The sequence below is a fragment of the Acinonyx jubatus genome, chromosome E1, assembly GCF_027475565.1.
Source record: "Acinonyx jubatus isolate Ajub_Pintada_27869175 chromosome E1, VMU_Ajub_asm_v1.0, whole genome shotgun sequence".
NCBI lineage: Eukaryota > Metazoa > Chordata > Mammalia > Carnivora > Felidae > Acinonyx > Acinonyx jubatus.
In genome coordinates, this window is record NC_069397.1 from 22,457,916 (window position 1) to 22,477,349 (window position 19,434).

A 19,434-nucleotide genomic window follows, 5' to 3' on the forward strand; every position below is an offset into this window, starting at 1 on the left:
ACACTTTAACAACTAATGGCTGAGAGCAGTAATTAGCACTTTTTAATTTTCTGTCACTGGAAGATGATGACCTATCCCTGTTCGTAATGGTTGTGGCTCATTCCAGCAGGTGTTTTTGCTTAGAGCTGCGGTGAGGGTTGGCATGTGCAGTTTGAAAAGATTCTCTGGATAGCTAGATTTCTTCCCATCTTCTGTCTCTCCTCTACCAAAATGGAGAGACCTGACCTTGGAACTGTGGGCACAGAGAAGCAGATAAATTATAAAACCCTTTTCCCCTGGCATTTGCACTCATTGCACATTGAAGGTCATGTATGTAATCCACCATAGTAATTTTAATAGACCTATACAAGGAACACATACAAGCCTATAGCTTTGTGTATGGTTCAGCAGCCCATATTTTTTTTTACATTAAAAAAATTGTTTTTAATGTTTATTTATTTTTGAGAGAGAGAAACAGTGTGAATGAGGGAGGGGCAGAGAGATGGGGAGACAGTCTGAAGCAGGCTCCAGGCTCTGAGCTGGCAGCACAGAGCCTGACACGGGGCTCCAACTCATGGACCACAAGATCATGACCAGAGCTTAACCAACTGAGCCACTGTGGCACCCTTCAGCAGCCCATTTTTAATTAGCTGTGATCTGGCATAGTTTTACTGTTTTTTGGCTCTTGCCCTAGTATGACAGATAATTCCCTAATTTCTCCCCAAGTTGTATCTTTTGGTGGAAATGAATATAAAGGATTTAATAAATAAGCAATTTTTTGTGCCAAAAATGCAATTTAGGGACAAGAGGCTAGTGAGTTTGGGTTGTTGTTTTTTTAATTAATTTATTTTTGAGAGAGAGAGAGAATGAGCAGGGAGAGGGGCAGAGAGAGAGAGGGAAAAAGAGAACCCCAAGTAGGCTCTGTACTGCCAGTGTGGAGCCTGATGCTGGGCTCAAATTCACAAACCTTGAGATCATGACCTGAGCCAAAACCAAGAGTCTGATGCTCCACTGGCTGAGCCACCCAGGCTTAGAAAGACCAGGTAGTAATTCGTAGATGGGTAAGCACTACTTTGGAAATAATGGTAGGGAGTAATGTAAATGCTTTTCATTTTATCTGTTAAATTACATCCCCATAGGTGCAGCTCACTCTGCTTACTGCCATAGTGAAGCTGTTTCTCAAGAAACCATCAGAAACACAGGAGCTGGTACAGCAAGTCTTGAGTTTGGCAACACAGGTATGAAATCTAGAAAAAGCATGGGTTTGATTTGTCTGCTTTTATATTGAGGAAATCATGAAACTCTGAGAAGATTCAATTGGGGGGATTTGTTTATTTATTTTTACTTATTTATTCACTTATTATTTTAAGTAGGCCCTATGCCCAAGTTGGGGCTTGAACTCACAACCCCAAGGTCAAGAGTCACATGCCCCACCGACTAAGCCAGTGTGGCACCCCTCATTTGGGAAGATTTTAATTGGAAAGGGCGCAGTCTTTAGATCCTGTTAAAATATAAAAATAGTGCCTCTTATACATATAACATCGAATTATAGTTCGGTGGCTTTTAAATGAACTGGCTCCAGTTTCTGTTGAACTTAGATGGGCTTAACTTAGATATTTTACTTTTAATGAATGACCTACAGTGTGTGAAAATGACATTGAGTCTCACAGTACTGGGTGACTCACTTAAGTCTCACTCCTTCTGGGTAACTTAATTTCACCTTCTAAATGAAAGTACAATGATTTAATATTGGTAAATGCCTCAACAAAGGTCTCCGATATTGTTCTTTCTACCTTCTAGAATTGATTGCCTTTCTCTTTAAGTAATTTTAAAGTGCTTATCCTGCCTCCTTAATTATTCGATATTTTTGGTCCTCCCTAGGATGAGTTCTGATTTCAGAAATGTGGCAACTGGAGGCCACAGATTTACTGTCACCATTTTAGGTCCACAGAAATCAAAACAATTATTTTATCTACTGTAACTAGTATAGCAATCATCAATTCATCATAATTTCGTTATGTTCTTAATTGAATTTGAGAACTGGCTGGCTATAGCAGGCCGTCAGAAGTTCAGGTGTGTGTCGACACATGGAATCGGATTTAGATATTCAGTTTACCATTTTTCTTATTCATCTCTGTATAGTGGTAGATAATCAAAATTTGAAATCTTTTCATAGTACTTTTATCTGTTATCTTTCCTATTATTAATTTTACATCCTTTAATATATATTTGTAAGCATTCTTTGAAATGTTTCTTTAAAAAAAAATTCCCTTGTAAACATCTTCCTTTGCCTGAAGCAAAGCAATTTCTATAACCATCAAGGCAGTGCTTATTTAATACCTGTATTGAATTGAGCATTCTAGACTTTTTTTTTTAAATTTTTTAATCTTTATTTTTGAGAGAGAGAAATAGAAAGCGTGAATGGGGGAGGGGCAGACAGAGAGAGAGAGAGGGAAACACAGAAGCTAAAGCAGGCTCCAGGCTCTAAGGTGTCAGCACAGAGCCCGATGCAGGGCTACAACTCAAGGATCTCAAGATCACGACCTGAGCCAAAGTCAGCCACTTAGCCAACAAAGCCACCCCAGTGCCCGAGCCTTCTAGACTTCTTAGTGTAGACCCTTGATCACCCATTTGTATCTGTGTTAAGGTGGATTTACAACAAGTTTCTAAAGAGAATTTGGGCCTTGCTCTCTCCCTGCTTATCTCTAGATAGGGATAGTCTTAAAATCAAGCAAGTGTCCTTGGTAGGTTCCATTGTAGTCACCGGTTCTCAACCCTATCTCCATCTCCATGGTCTGTTGAAGGCCTATGGGTCTGTATTTCAAAGGCGTCACAAGACAGCTGTATTTTGGATTCTTGTCAGATTATCTCCTGTTATTTATCAAAATTTGCCTGAGATAAAGTGTTTAGGGAGGATTGCTTAAATAATACAAGGACTCTCTGTTCTTACAGATAAAATTCGCCACTGAATCAAGCCAGACTGGTAGAGAGCTGGGTATCTAGACTGCATTGTACCTGACCCTTAATTAAGTTACATTTACTAAATTATACCGATACATTCATCTAATAGTAGGGTTGTCATGAGAAACTATCCTATTTGGATCTGTTGTCAAAGTCATTTGTTATTCCATTATATGTTTTTTTTTCTTTATGAGGTTCCATCAAACAAATTCCTAACCAGTTTTGGATTCTCCTAAGCATTGGTAGGTATGTAGTTAACTGACCCTCTGAATGGCTTATGTAACTAGATTTCATGCTCATATGAGTTGGAAACTTTAGAGTCAAATTTAAGGATCTCTTGTAGAAAATGTGTAGGTCATTGTGGCATGCATTTTTCTGTTTCTAGTTCTGATTTATGCTCTCTAGTCCTGGATGCATTTTTGTAAGCTTTGCTAAGTCCTTTTCTGGGACTAGGGCAGGGTATAAGTAGACCATCAGATATTCCTGATTGAGACTTTTTGTACAAGGACTAGTATAAAATCTTTAATAATAACCATTTTTGTTGTGCTTACTATGTACCAAGCATTCTTGTAAGGACTTTATACGTTAATTTAATCTCAGTAATGGTTGATACTGTTATTATTCCTATTTTATAGATGAGGAAACTGAGACATAGGCCCAGTTAGTATGTGGCAGAGTGAGGAGTCAAACCCAGGTAGCCTGGCTCCAGAGTCTTTGCTGTTATCTATCATGCTGTGCTGCTTCTCTAGCCTGAAGGTCAGGGATGACTTTGAGACTGCGTACTCCTTGCTTTCCCTCTCTGAAGCACTATTGTGCATAAGCCAGTACATGCAAGCGAACTTAGTGGTTTTAAGATCATTGTAGGTGATTATTTCATATTTGGTTGTAAATAATTATTAAGCAGTTTTTCTAGCCAACCCTTTTCTGTCCAGTTAATGAGATCTGAGGAGTTACCATAAAAGAAGAGCACATTGGTATATAAGTCTTTTCCACTGTAAGTTTTTTTCTCTGTTTTGTGCCCCCCACCCCTACCCTCCAAGTTTGTGAAATACGAACCTAATAACTTGTTAGGTACCAATATTAGGAACCTAATAATTTATTAGGTACCAATTTCAGTTGAGGGCAGTGTGATCTGCTAAGTTGTGTTAATTAAGTTTATTTACTTTTAATTTTTTTTTAAGTTGATTTATTTTGAGAGAAGGACAAAGCCTGAGTCCGGGAGGGACAGAGACAGAGGGGGTGAGAGAGAATCCCAGGCAGGCTCTGCACTTCTAGTGCAGAGCCTGATGCTGGGATTGAACTCACAAAACGTGAGATCATGATCTGAGCCGAAGTCAGATGCTTAAACAACTGAGCCACCCAAGCATCCCTAAGTTGTGTTCATTTGAATTGGGTGATGGGAGTTCTATTTCTGCTCCATCCCTGGTTCGAGACGTGCCTGAGCAAATTTCTTTTTAATACTGTTCCTTTCCCATTTCAACAATAGAGTTAATTAATACTGGGTTTTTTTGTGTGTTTTTTTTAACCTGTGCTGATAATTCAGTGAAGTAATGTGAAATATTTATGCTTCTAACTTTATTTTTATTAAATAAAAACATTTTTTATGTTAATTTTTGAGAGAGAGAGAGGCAGAGTGCAAGTGGGGAGGGAGCAGAGAGAGGGAGACACAGAATTCGAAACAGGCTCCAGGCTCTGAGCTGTTAGCACAGAGCCCGACGTGGGGCTCGAACTCAAGAACCATGAGATCCGAAGCCGGCCGAAGTCAGCCTCTCAATCGACTGAGCCACCCAGGTGCCTCTGTGCTTCTAACTTTAAATAAAATGGTGGTTAATTAGAAATATTATTACAGGAAAAGGAAATGAACCCTTGAATCCAAGGCTTCATTTCAAAGGTTTGTCTTCTCTGCTTTGGTAGTTATAGAGCAATCAGTTAAGAATACACACAGAAGTGTCCAGACTTTAATAATTACCCTGTATGGTATGTTCAAGAAAAATTAAGATGAAGACTTCTCTATGAGCTAGAGAACACCATCATCAAAATCACCTGTGCTGCTTGCTGGAAATGTAAATTCCTGGGCCTGATCCTGACATAATGAAAATTTCCGTGATGTGGCCCTAGAATCTGCCACTGAGTGACTTTCCTGGTATGTTATAATGTTGATGCATAGTACAGTTTACTGTTTTCGAGCATGCCTGGTAATTATTTTGGAAGCTCTTAAATTTTTAGAAATGTACTATTTTTCTGGGGCACCTGGGTGGCTCAGTCAGTTAAGCATCCAACTTTGGATCAGGTCATGATCTCACGGTTTATGAGTTTGAGTCCCGCATCAGGCTCTGTATTTACAGCTCAGAGCCTGGAGCCGGCTTCAGATTCTGTCTCCCTCTCTGCCCCTCCCCCACTCATGCTTTGTCTCTGTCTCTGTCTCTCAAAAATAAATAAACATTAAAAAAAAAACAAAACAGTCACACTCCTGTTAATAAAAAATGTGGTATTCACACATACATACTCACACACACATAGAATGTTACTCTGCCATGGGAAAGAAGGAAATCCTGTGGTTTGCAACAACATGGATGGACCCTACAGGCACTATGCTAAGGAAGATAAGTCAGGTAAAGAAAGCCAATGCTGTTGGTTTCACTTATACGTGCAACATAAAAATGCCAAATTCATAGAAACAGAGTAGGATGGTGGTTACCAGGAGCTGGGGGGTGATGGGGAATGGGGAGATAGTGGTCAAGGATACAAGCCTCCAGTTAGAAGATGGATAAGTTCTAGGGATCTAATGCTCATCATAATGATTATGGTTACTACTGTGTTATATACTTGAAAGTTGCTAAAAGAATAGATCCTAAATGTTCTCACTACAAGAAAGAAATGGTAATTAAGTGACATGGTGAATATATTAGTTAATGCTACACCAGTAATTATTTTGCAATATATAAGCATACCAAACAACACATTGTATATCTGAAATTTAAACAATGTTATATGTCAGTTTTATCTCAATAAAGATGACTAAAAAAAAAAAAAAAAAAGAAATGTACTATTTTCCCAGATCCTGGCCAGGAACTAGGGGGGCTAACAGAAAAGCAGATCCAAAACCAAATTTTCCGAATCACCAAACATGGAATGGCACCTTAAAATCATAAAAAGTTTCAATTTTTATGTCACATGTTTTGACTGGGCCTGATTTTTTGTGGCCTCCATATAAATAGTGAGGCAGTGTTGACCAGCTTACAGTAAGCCTAACAAATCAGCCCTCAGAATAGCGACGTTCGAACAGTGAAGATCCTTGCCTGTTCTTTAGCTTCAGGCTTTGGAAAATTTGCACTCATTTCTCACAGGACCATATTTTTAAAGTGTGTGTCTGTAAAGATTTACGGTGCATATACCCTTTAATCCAGGGATTCTATATGTAGCATTTTGCCTTATTGCCGTGTTTTGAATTTGTGGAGTATAGGGGGACTCCAAACTTCTATCATCGATGTACATAGTTTTGTGAATCCCCACAGGAATTAATTAATTAATTAATTAATTAATTTTGCATTTGGTTAAGTATGTACATAATGGAAAAGAGAAATAATTTGAAGTAAAAAGTAGTCAGTTTTCATCCATACATTATTAAATTGTATTATAGTTTAATACCTCAACAATATTACTAATCTATGAAGACAGAAGACTGAATTTTCCTGGGCAAGTGATGTGCAGTATTCATTTTAATTATGTATAATAAAAAGCATAATTAGTATACAAATTTTAAATGGTGTGCTTTGGGGATTGAATATATAAATTAAGATTTAACTTTTATGTATCAACAAAAGCTGGGGTGGGGATTGCTTTCCTGACCTGATACGTCAAAAAACTGGTAGTCTATTCTTTTAAAAAATCAACTTGTTTTGGGTGCCTGGGTGGCTCAGTCAGTTAAAGCGTCAGACTTCAGCTCAAGTCATGATGTCACAGTTCGGTTCCTGCGTTCAAGCCTCACATCAGGCTCTCTGCTGTCATTGGGGAGCCTGCTTTGGATCTTCTATTTCTCTGCCCCTCCCCAGCTCATGCGCGTGTGGGCACTCTCTCTTAAAAATAAACATTAAAAAAAGTCAACTTATGTTTTGTGATGTTCAAACTTTGTTTCCAAGTAAAATAAGTAAGATTTCAGCCTATTTATAAACCAATTACCGGACTTCTCAAAAACAAAACAACTTATGTAAATTGAATATTATCACTGTTTCCCTTTTTTAACCCTGGCATTTCAAACACTACAAACATTTTTATATGCTATGTAACACAACCTATGAATGTGATCAAGATTCTTTTGAGTTATATTTACCATTTTGATATTCTGTTAACTAACTTGCCGTATTGCAGTGTTCCTTATGCTTTTTAAAATTTTTATTTGTTTGAGAGTGAGTGGGCGGGGGAGGGGCAGAGAGAGGGAGACACAGAATCTGAAGCAGGCTCCAGGCTCTGAGCTATTAGCACAGAGGCCATTGTGGGGCTCAAACTCAAGAACCATGAGATCATGACCTGACCCAAAGTCGGACGCTTAACCAGCTGAGCCACCCAGGGGCGCACCCTTATGCTTTCTTGTTTTTAACCAGTGGTCCACTGTGGGCACAAATTAAACAATACATGACTAAGAAAAACCATAGGAAACCATGTAGTCAAAACCATCGGGGTCATTGCTAGTGTTTATTAAGCTGGGTGTTAAGTGCCTTAAGTGGCCAACTCATGAATCAGTTTATCTGCTTACTTAGAAACTCACATGGAAGCCCTCAAATTGGCCTACTTTTGAAGAAAATATTTTTGTATGTGTATTTTAAATACAGATACTGAAACAGCGACTTACTGTTGTGGCACTAAAACAGCTGGAATGCCATCATATAGACATACTCTGAGAGGTAGATACCAGGATATTTATCGCTACTTTGTGATGTTCACATAAATGAATGCATGAATGGCAGGAAGGAGGGAGAAAGAGGCAACAACCTAAATGTCCATTGATAGGGCACTAGTAAATAATGTTGCAGTGCTGTATATACTGGGGAAGTTTGCAGGTGTATATGCCAGTGTGGAAAATACCTTGCAGAGGAGTATATATAATGTGAAATTGGTTTTATATAAAATGGATATATGTATGCTTAGGAGCTCTCTGGAAGGACACATAACCACACTGTTAAAATGGCTATCCTGGGGATGTAAAGTGGGGAAGGGTTGGATGTTTGGGGGAGATTTAAAATTTTTATTTATTTTTATTAAAATATATACATATGTTTAAAGATTTTGTCCTTAACACACAAAAAAATTATTTTTTTAAAGATTTTGTCCTTAACACACAAAAAAATTATTTTTTTAAAGATTTTGTTTTTACACACCTAGTGTGGGGCTTGAATGCACAACCCCGTCATCAAGAGTCATGTGCTCTACCAACTGAGTCAGTCAGGTGCCCCAGAGACTTATTTTTATATTACAAACTTTTTTTTTTTTTTTTTTTTGAGAGAGCAAGCATGAGTAGGGGAAAGGGGCAGAGGGAGAGAGAGAGAGAGAGAGAGAGAGAGAGAGAGAATCCCAAGCAGGCTTCATACCTCGTGGGGAGCCTGACAGGGGGTTCAATCCCATGATCCTGGGATTATGACCTGAGCAGAAATCGAGAGTCAGACGCTCAACTGGCAGCTACCCAGGCACTCCGATATGTTACAAACTTCTAATTGTGATATAGCACTGATTAATTTTTTTTTAGCCATGAGTATGAATAAAAATTATTTTAAAACTACCACAGAAAAAACAAGACCACTAAATTAAAAGGTCACCCCTTGGGGAAATGTTTAGTTCCACGCTCTCCTTAACAGTCATTTATTATTTTAGATAGTAGTACCTCTCATACTATATTGTAATAATTAGTATTCTGGACTTGTTAAAGTCAGGCACTATGTGTCTTATCTCTTTATTTCCAGGGCCTAGCCAGTGTCTCCATAGGAGATACTTAATAAATATTTGAATGAAGAAAGAAGGTATGGGTGAAATATTTTTAAAATCTATTTCATGAATAATCCTGCTGATGTTTATAGCAGTTAAGAAACATTTTTGGGGGAGGCACCCGAGTGGCTCAGTCGGTTAAGTGTCCCAACTTTGGCTCAGGTCATGATATCATGGTTCGTGAGTTCGAGCCCTGCATCAGGCTCTGTGCTGACAGCTCAGAACCTGGAGCCTGCTTCGGGTTCTGTGTCTCCCTCCCCCTCTATCTCTGCCCCTCCCCTGCTCACACACATGTACCCTTGCTCACTCTCTCAAAAATAAACATTAAAAATTTTTTTTTTAAAGAATTATTTTGATGTTCCAAGGCTGTCTCAAGGAGTTAATTTCTATCAAATTAAACTTTTATTTTCCATTTCCCATCTTCCCTTGAAATTTAGTCTTAGAACTAACCCATCTCGATTTATATTTAAATTCTTTGGAACATTAGAGATTACAGAATTATGACTGTATTAAAACTGTGTTGAGTTTAAATATCTTGTGTTGAGTTTAAATATCTTAACAGCCAACTTTATAAACCACTACAGCATTGCCTTAATATAAATCTAACAGGTTGGGTTTCTGTATGGAGAAAACTTCCATTTAAACCTTCTTGCCCTTGCCTTTCATTAGGATTCTGATAATCCTGACCTTCGAGACCGGGGCTATATTTATTGGCGCCTTCTCTCAACGGACCCTGTCACAGCCAAAGAAGTAGTCTTGTCTGAGAAGCCACTGATCTCTGAGGAGACAGATCTTATTGAGCCAACTCTGCTGGATGAGCTAATATGCCACATTGGATCTTTGGCCTCGGTATACCATAAGCCTCCCAATGCTTTTGTGGAAGGAAGTCATGGAATCCATCGCAAACACTTGCCAATACATCATGGGAGGTAAGCAGGTGAACTAGGTTTTGAGTGAGAAGTAACTCTTTTAGACAGAGTTGGTCTTCCTCCTGTTGTTATAGCCTAGAAAAGAATTTGGTATGCATTTTGCAAACTTACTATAATGCCCTGGGGGTCTCCATCTGAATACCAGTGACCACATACATAATAGGTGAAGGGCTCTTCTGTGTTCTAATTTGGGAAGTAGGTAAGATAACAGCTTTAGAAAATGATGAAGACTTTTTTTTTTTAACTTTTTAGTTTATTTATTTTGAGAGAGAGACATGAGTGGGAGACATAAGCATGAGTGGGAGAGGGTAGAGACAGAGGGAGAAAGAGAGAGAGAGAATCCCAAGCAGGTTCCGCACTGTCAGCAGAGAGTCCAATGTGGGGTCCGAACTCACGAAAAACTGCGAGATATGACCTGAGCCCAAGTCAAGAGGTGGGCTCTTAACCAGCTGAGCCACCCAGGGTCCCCATTGGTGAAGACCTTCTAAACTGATAAATTTGAAAGTTGTTTATGTCCCCAGATGAGGCTAGAAATCTTTTCAGGGCTGAAAATTTGGAAAAAAAGACTATACGTACCTTTAGCTATCTTATTGCTTTAGTGTAACTTTGGTAGAAGCTTATGGATAAAGTTAGCAGATACTGCTTTTGTGCTATAAAGCTATTAGTGAAATAATATTTACAGGATTGTTTTATAAGAGCAGCCTAGATTCCTTCCTTCTACTGGCTTTGGGCTCTGTTCTTTATCTGGCTCCTTAAGGTATAAGGTTAGGTTTGGGATTTTTCTTGCTTCTTGGGGTAGGCCTATACAGCTATAATCTTCCCTGTTAGAACAGCTTTTGCTGCATCCGCAAGATTTTGGTATGCAAAATGAAAACAACTGTGTTTTCATTTTCATTTGTCACCTTGTTTTTGATTTCCTTTTTGATTACTTGGTTAACCCATTCATTGTTTAGGAGCATGTTATTTAGCCTCCATGTATTTATGTTCTTTTCCAGCTTTTTTTCTTGTGATTCATTTCTAGTTTCATACCATTGTGGTCAGAAAAGATGCATATGATTTCAGTTTTTTTGAATTTAGGCCTAACGTGATGTATTCTGGAGAACACTTGACAAAAATGCGTATTCTGCTGTTTTGGTATATTCTGAATGGAATGTTCTGCATATATCTGTTAAAAAGCATTCCGTCTAAAAAAGAGGTTAGAGTGGGAGAGAGCCAAAGCATAAGAGACTCTTAAAAACTGAGAACAAACTGAGGGTTGATGGGGGGTGGGAGGTAATGGGTATTGATGAGGGCATCTTTTGGGATGAGCGCTGGGTGTTGTATAGAAACCAATTTGACAATAAATTTCGTATACTAAAAAAAAAAGCATTCGGTCCTATGTGTCATTCAAAGCTCCTGATTGATTTTCTACCTGGATGATATATCCACTGATGTAAGCAGGGTGTTGTTCCTTGCTGTTATTGAACTACTGTCAGTTTCTTCCTTAATGTGTGTTAATAGTTGCTTTATGTATTTAGGTGCTGCCACGTTGGGTGCATAAATATTTACAATCGTAATATCCTCTTGTTGGATAGTTTCCTTTATCATTAGCCAGTGCCCATTTTTGTCTCTTGTCATGATCTTTGTTTTAATGTCTATTTTGTCCATTGTAAGTATTGCTACCCCATCTTTATTTTTGCTTCCATTTGCATGGTAAATGTTTTTGCATCCTTTCATTTTCAGGCTGCACATCTTTAGGTCTGAAGTGAGTCCCTTATGGGCAGCATATAGGTGGCTCTTGCTTTTTTTGTCCTTTCAGTCACCCTGTGTTGTTTTGATTAGAGCATTTAGACAGAGTTGGATGCAGCAGTGCTGTTCTAAGAGGGAAAATTATAGCAATACCTTCCTGAGACTTAACTCAGGAAGCAAGTAAAATCTCTACCTAACCTTACACCTAAATGAGCTAGGAAAAAAAAAAAAAAGCACAAAGCTGGTAGAAGGAAGGAAATAGTAAAGATTAGAGCAAAAAGAAATAGAGACTTAAAAAAAAAACAACCAAAAAAGAATCGATCCAGGAAACCAGGAGATGGTTGTTTGAAAAAATCAATAAAATCGATAAACCTTCAGTCAGACTCATCAAGAAAAGGAAGAGAAAGGACTCAAATCAGGAATGAAGGAGAAATAACTGACACCACAGAAATAAAAAGCATTAGAATAGTATGAAAAATTATATGCCAACAAATTAGACAATCTAGAAGAAATGTATTAGTTCCTAGAAACCTGTAACCTTCCAAAACTGAATGAGGAAGAAATAAAAAATTTAAACAGACCCCTTACTAGCAATGAAATTGAAACAGTAATCAAAAAATTCCCAACAAACAAAAATTCAGAACCAGATGGATTCACAGGTGAATTCTGCCAAATAGTTACTACTTATTCTTCTTAAACTATTCCAAAAAATAGAAGAAAAAGGAAAGTTTCCAAATTTGTTCTATAAAGCTAGCATTACCCTGATACCAAAACCAGAAGAAGACACTGCAAAAAAAGAAAACTACAGGCCAGTGTCTCTGATGAACATAGATGTAGACATCCTCAACAACCTACTAACAAACTGAATCCAACAATACATTAAAAAATGATTCATCTTGATCAAGCGGGAATTTTTCCAGGGATGCAAGGATAGTTCAGTATTTGTGAATACTGAATACAAATGAATTAACATAATGCATCACATTAACAAGAAAAAGGATAAAAACCATATGATCACCTCAGTAGATACAGAAGAAGCATTTGACAAGATACAATATCCATTCCTGATAAAAACTCTCAACAAAGTAGGTTTAGAGGGAACATACTTCAACATAAAGGCCGTATATGAAAAACCTGTGGCTAACATCATACTCAGTGGTGAAAAACAAAGCTTTTCCTCTAAGATTAGGAACAAGACAAGGATATCCATTCTCTCCACTTTCCTGGGTACAGCAGTCAGACAAGAAAAAGAAATGAAAGGCATCCAAGTTAGGAAGAAGTAAAACTTTGAGTGTTTGCAACTGACATACTATATATAGAAAACACTAAAGACTCCACCAAAAAACTACCAGAATAAATGGACTCAGTAAAATTGTAGGATATAAAATTAATATATAGAAATCTGTTTCGTTTCTATACACTAATAAGTAAGTGGCAGAAAGTTAAATTAAGACGATATCATTTACAATTGTACCACACCATAATATACCTAGGCATAAACTGAACCAAGGAGGTGAAATACCTGTACTCTGGAAACTATAAAATGCTGATGAAAGAAATTAAGGACAGCAAAAACATGGGAAGATATTCCATGCCTTTGGATTGGAAGAACCCATATTATTAAAATGTCCATACCACCCAAAGCAATCTACAGATTTAATGTAATCCCTATCAGAATACCAACTGCATTTTTCACAGAACTAGAACAAACAATCCTAAAATATGTATGGAACCACCAAAGACCCTGAATAGCCAAAGCAGTCTTGAAAAATAAGAACAAAGTTGGAGGTACACAATCCCATATTTCCAAATATACTACACAGCTGTAGCAATTAGATAGTGTGGCACTGGCGCAAAAATAGGCACATAGATCAATGGAACTGATTACATGGTCCAAAATAAACCCATGGTTTTGTGTTGGAAAACTGTATAGCTACATGCAAAAGAATGAAACGACCTCTTTCTTATACAAAAATAAACCCAAAATGGATTAAAGACCTAAATATGAGACCTGAAACCATAAAATTCCTAGAAGAAAACATAGGCAGTAATTTCTGTGACCGAAGGAAACATTTTTCTAGATCTGTCTCCTCAGGTGAGGGAAACAAAAGCAAAATTAAACCATGGGGACTACACCAAAATAAAAGTATTCCGGACAGCAAAGGAAACCATCAACAAAACAAAAAGGGAACCTACTAAATGCGAGAAGATATTTGCAAATGATATATCCAATAAGGGGTTAATATCCAAAGTATATAAAGAACTTACACAACTCAACAGCAAAAAACACAATCCAATTTAAAAATGGACACAGGACTTAAATAGACATTTCTACAAAGAAAGGATGGCCAACAAACACATGAAAAGATGCTCAACTTCACTAATTAGAGAAATGTGAATTAAAACCACAGTGAGAGGGGCACCCGGGTGGCTCAGTCAGTTAAACTTCCTGCTCTTGATTTCGGCTCAGGCCGTTATCTCACAGTTTGTGAGATTGAGCCCCACATTGAGCTCCATGCTAACAGCATGGAGCCTACTTGGGATTCTCTCTGTCTCTCTCTCTCTCTCTCTCTCTCTCTCTCAAAATAATATTAAAAAAAATAAAACTACAATGAGATATTACTATATACCTTTCAGAATGGCTAAAATCAAAAACGTGTAAGAAATAACAAGTGTTGGTAGGATGTGGAGAAAAAGGAAATCTTGTGCATTGTTGGTGGGGATGCACACTGGTGCAGCCACTGTGGAAAACAGTGTGGAGGCTCCCCAGAAAGTTAATAGAATTACCATATGATCCATTAATTCCCTATTGGGTATTTACCAAAAGAAAACGAAAACAGTAATTCGAAAAGACACATGCACCCCTATGTTTATTGCAGCATTATTTACAATAGCCATGATATGGAAGCAACCTAAGTGTCCATCTATAGATGAATGGATAAAGAAGATGTGGTATATATACACTATGGAATAATATTCAGCCATAAAAAAGAATGAAATCTTGCAATTTGCAACAATATGGATGGACCTAGAAGGTATAATGCTAAGTAAAATAAATCACTCAGAGAAAGACAAATACCAATGATTTCACTCATATATGGAATTTAAGGAGCCAAACAAATGAACAAACCAAAAAGAAACAAGGAACAGACTTTTTTTTTTTTTTTTAACATTTATTTATTTTTGGGAGACTGAGAAAGAGAGCATGAGCAGGGGAGAGGCAGAGAGAGAGGGAGACACAGAATCTGAAGCAGGCTCCAGGCTCTGAGTTGTCAGCACAGAGCCCAACACGGGGCTCAAACCCACAAACCATGAGACCATGACCTGAGCCAAAGTCCGATTCTTAACCAACTGAGACACTCAGGTGCCCAGAACAGACTCTTAAATATAGAGAATAATCTGGTGATTGCCAGAGGGGTGGTGGGTGGGGGGTGGGCAAAATAAAAATATACTTGATGAGCAATGGATTAATGTATAGAGTTGTTGAATCATTATATTGTACACCTAAAACTAATACAACACTGTATGTTAATTATGCTTGAATTAAAAGAATAATAATAGCCTAGATTCAGTGTAGACAGTTTCTCAGTTACCTGTACTCTTTTTTGCCAAATTGATCATAATATCAAGGGAATTCTATTATGAACAGGTTCTCTGGTAGCATGGAACTCTTTCTTGCTTTTTACTGATCTCAAAATTTTAATTTTAATTTAATAAATTTAATAAACTCTTAGAATGGGTATCTTGGAATTTTTTCAGAATCTCTTTCCTTCCTTAATCATAATAAACCTTAAACCTAAGTTTGATCCCAGATTGACTAAAGTGATTAATGTGTGTCTTGTACCATTTTCTAATACATATTGTTGTTTAAGTGGTTCAGAGTAGCCAGAGTGTAGGATTTATTGTTTTACAAATTAGCGTAGTCAACATTTTCAGCTCTGTTTAAACAGACTGTGCGCACAGATAAACAAAAAGGAAAGGTCAACATCCAAGCAAATCTTTAATTAATATTCATTAGTCTTTACTTGAGTTGACTCTTTGGTTTTAGGGCAGGTGCTATGATTTTCACCCAGAGGAGCTGTAGCTTCCTAAGGATTAGGCCTTGTAACAGTAGGGTGTTTTGCCTGTAGGCAAATATATTTAACCTTCTCTAGATGTGATCATTTGAATTTTAAGTTCATCCATCTCATCCGTCTCCTAGTCTGTTCTTTAATTTTGGGTAATAAATAGGGATTTTGTTTTTACCTTGCCTCTATAACCATATTTATATGCCATTTAAATTACCTGTCTCCTGATAACTTAAAAAAAATTTTTTTTTAATGTTTTTATTTATTTTTGAAGGAGAGAGACAGCATGAGCAGGGGAGGAGCAGAGAGAGAAGGAGACACAGAATCCGAAGCAGTCTCCAGCTCTGAGCTGTCAGCACAGAACCTGATGCGGGGCTCTACCTCATGAACTCATGAACTGTGAGATCATGACCTGAGCCAAAGTCGGATGCTTAACCGAATGAGCCACCCAGGGGCCCCTCTCCTGATAACTTTTGACCCTTGGATGGGGAAAGTGAAACAAATCAAGAAATAAAAACAACCCTTTCTAGAACACAAGAACCAATATTTAAACCATAAAAAGGAACACAATCTCTTACATAAGGTCTTTATCTGATTAATAGTCTTTAATTTGTTACCTTCACAATTCCTTATGTGGTTGCTTTTTAGGTAATTTTTTTTGTCCATTTGTGCTTGTATTGTTTTTTTTTAAAGGAAACACAAATGCATAAAAATCCCTTTTGAAATAAATAGGGATGATAATAGGGCGCCTGGGTGGTTTAGTTGGTTGAGCGTCTTTGGCTCAGGTCATGATCTCACGGTTCTTGAGTTTGAGCCCTGCATCGGGCTCTGTGCTGACAGCTCAGGGCCTGGAGCCTGCTTCAAGTCCCATTTCTCCCTCTCTCTGCCCCTCCCCCTCCCTCCCTCACACTTCACCTGTCTCTCTCTCTTTCAAAAATAAATAAACATTAAAAACATTTTTTTAAATAGGGATGATATATTGCTGCAAATGGCATATCCATAATAGTACTGACATTACCTAGCTCTCTTCTGCATCACGCAGTTAAGAAGTGATATGCCTCTGACGTGAAATACAGCTACACTGTAAAACCTTATCCTGCCTCTTCTAGAGATCTAAAAATGGTTACTAAACTAAATCTTTTAAAACCACTTGGAAAAGGGAAAAGTGCTTTTGAGTTGGGTATTGCTTATTAAACTTGGCTTCTCAGGGCTGTGGGAGAGATGTGAGATGGTAAATAGTAGTCTAATTTAGAAAAATCTCACCTTAAAAAATATTGCTTTGGTGACAGTTAAGCAGTTATTTCCCAGGAGTTCATGATGGGAAACATTTTCACGTTTATTTTCTTGTGTTTGTCATTTAGAATGCATAATGATTTACCATTTTCTTGTAGAAACCATAGGAATGTTTACTTCTTTTCATCTAACGCACTTTACCTTCTCATGGAAGGAATTTATGTGCATTGTTACCTATTCTGCCTTCTATTTAGAAGTACTGATAATATGACAGAACACTTCTTAAATGGCACATGTCATAAGATGATAGAATTTCATGTTCAGAAATATATTTTATAGAGATTTCATATATTTCTTGGCAGGTGTATATGAAATCGCTTCCCTTTTTGACTTCCTTATTAATTTTTGGCTATTTTTGCCTCTCTTCCCCCAGTCTAGATACTTTTTATCTTGGCTTCCTTGACACTTTTTGCTCCTAAGTCATCTTTCTTAGATTGGTTTTCTGTATTTTATCTTTGCCATTCTGTGTTCATTCTTTTCTCTGATTATTAATCTTGATGGTGTTGCAAGACTCATTCTGAACCTTCTCTGTTTGTGCTTCTCTTTATTCCTTTAGGAAACTGATCTAAACATAGGTACCGCTGATCTATTACAAGGCTTTACGGTTTACACCATGTTTTCATTTCATCCTCCCTAAAATAGATCCTTGTGTTTTGATGACATTGTTATCATTTTATTGATGAGGAAAGTTTGTCTCAGAGAAGTTGTCACTTGCCCAAGATCGCACAGCTGGTAATTATTGGAGCCAATACCTGATCTTCGTCTTCTTAATCTAGACCGTCTACTCTTTACACCACACCCCGTGGTACTCTCTTACAGTCTCTTCTCCTAAGCTGTCTGTTAGACTTCTTGACTTATTTTTCTTACTTGAAACGTAACAATGGAACCACATTTGTATTTCCCATCATCCCTTCAGATTTCTCTGTAATTATGAGGAACATCACTAGTTTTTTGCTTCTTAGTTTTTGTTTATTCTCCAAATTTGATTATTCACTCTTCTTTCGTGTATGTTCAAGAAAATATTGTTAAAGGAATTTTTACGGTGTTTTTTTTTCCTTTGTATTATGTAAATCTTAGAAAACATGCAAGGTAGGGTGGTATAGCAAACTCATGTCTCCTTGTCCCTCAGCCTCCACAGTTACCACTGTATTGCCAATCTTGTTTCATGCATTACCCCCACAATTTTTTATTTTTTGAGGGAGCTGGAGTATTTTAAGTCAAATTCCAGACCTCCTATCATTTCACCCATAAGTACATTACTGGTAGCTCCAATAGATAAGGATTTTTTTTTAATGACAATAAATTATCAAGCCTCACAAAGTACAATTAATATTGAATAAGCAGTCTGAACTACTTTCAGACTTTCTTAATTGTAATTCTCTATTTTCTTTTAAAATTTATCTAGGATTGACTTTATTGTTCCCTTAAATGTTTGGAAGAATTCACAGTGAAACCATCTCAGCCTAGAATTTTCTTCCTGGGATTTTCCCCACTTTTTAAATAGATAAATCATTTATAGTAATCTTAAAAAAAATTTTTTTTTAATGTTTGAGAGAGAGAGAGAGAGAGAGCGAGCATGCAGTTGGGGGAGGGGCAGAGAGAGAGGGAGACACAGAATCCAAAACAGTTTCCAGGCTCTGAGCTGTCAACACAGAGCCTGATGCAGGTTCGAACTCATGAACCATGAGATCATGACCTGAGCTGAAGTTGGGCACTTTACCAACTGAGCCACTCGGGCACCCCTCATTTATAGTAATTTTAATGCTGTGCTAACCTTTAGTGTATAGCTCAACACATTTTTACATTTGTATATAATCATAACCACCACCCTGATCAGATATTTCCAGCATCTTAGAAGATTTCTCATGCCCCTTTGCCATTAATACCCACTCTCCAGAGATAACCATTGTTTTAACTTATATCACTACAGTTTTGCTTCTTTTTTTTTTTTTAGGTTTATTTACTTTGAGAGCGAGAGACAGAGCAGGGCACAGAGAGCATCCCAAGCAGGCTCTGTGGTGTCAGTGTGGAGTCCGACACAGGACTCAAACTCATGAACCATGAGATCATGACATGAGCCGAAATCAAGAGTCGGATGCTTAACTGACTGAGCCACCCTGGAGCCCTTGCTTATTCTTGAACATGATATAAGTCAGTTGTATGTATGTTGGGGCTCTTATGGATAACGCTGCTATGAACATTCTTATGTATGTCTTGATAGACTTATGTACTTACTTCTCCTGTATATACACCTAGGAATGGAATTGCTGGGTCATAGAAGATGACCCAGTGGCTATACGAGATACTGCCAGTTTTCCTGAGTGATCAGGAAATACACTCCTTCTAGCAGTGTATAAGAGTTCTGGGTGATCCACATCCTCAGAAGCACTTGGGATTGTCAGTTATTTTAATTTTTGCCATTCTGGCAGATGTGTGGCAAGGCCTTGTTTTAGTTTTCATTTGCATTTTCCTGTTGAGTAGAGATGGCTTAAGTCCCTCTT

General features: G+C 37.6%; 1 protein-coding gene across 4 annotated transcripts in view; it reads left to right on the forward strand.

Annotated features, from left to right (window-relative positions):
• AP2B1 (adaptor related protein complex 2 subunit beta 1) overlaps positions 1-19,434 on the forward strand; it is a 126,395-nt gene that overhangs the window by 47,808 nt on the left and 59,153 nt on the right. For all 4 annotated transcript variants that reach the window (XM_015078452.3, XM_015078454.3, XM_015078453.3 and 1 more), the window contains exons 12-13: positions 1,119-1,217; positions 9,586-9,845. In XM_015078452.3, coding sequence (XP_014933938.1) covers positions 1,119-1,217; positions 9,586-9,845 — 359 coding nt within the window. The remainder of the gene's footprint in view (positions 1-1,118; positions 1,218-9,585; positions 9,846-19,434) is intronic.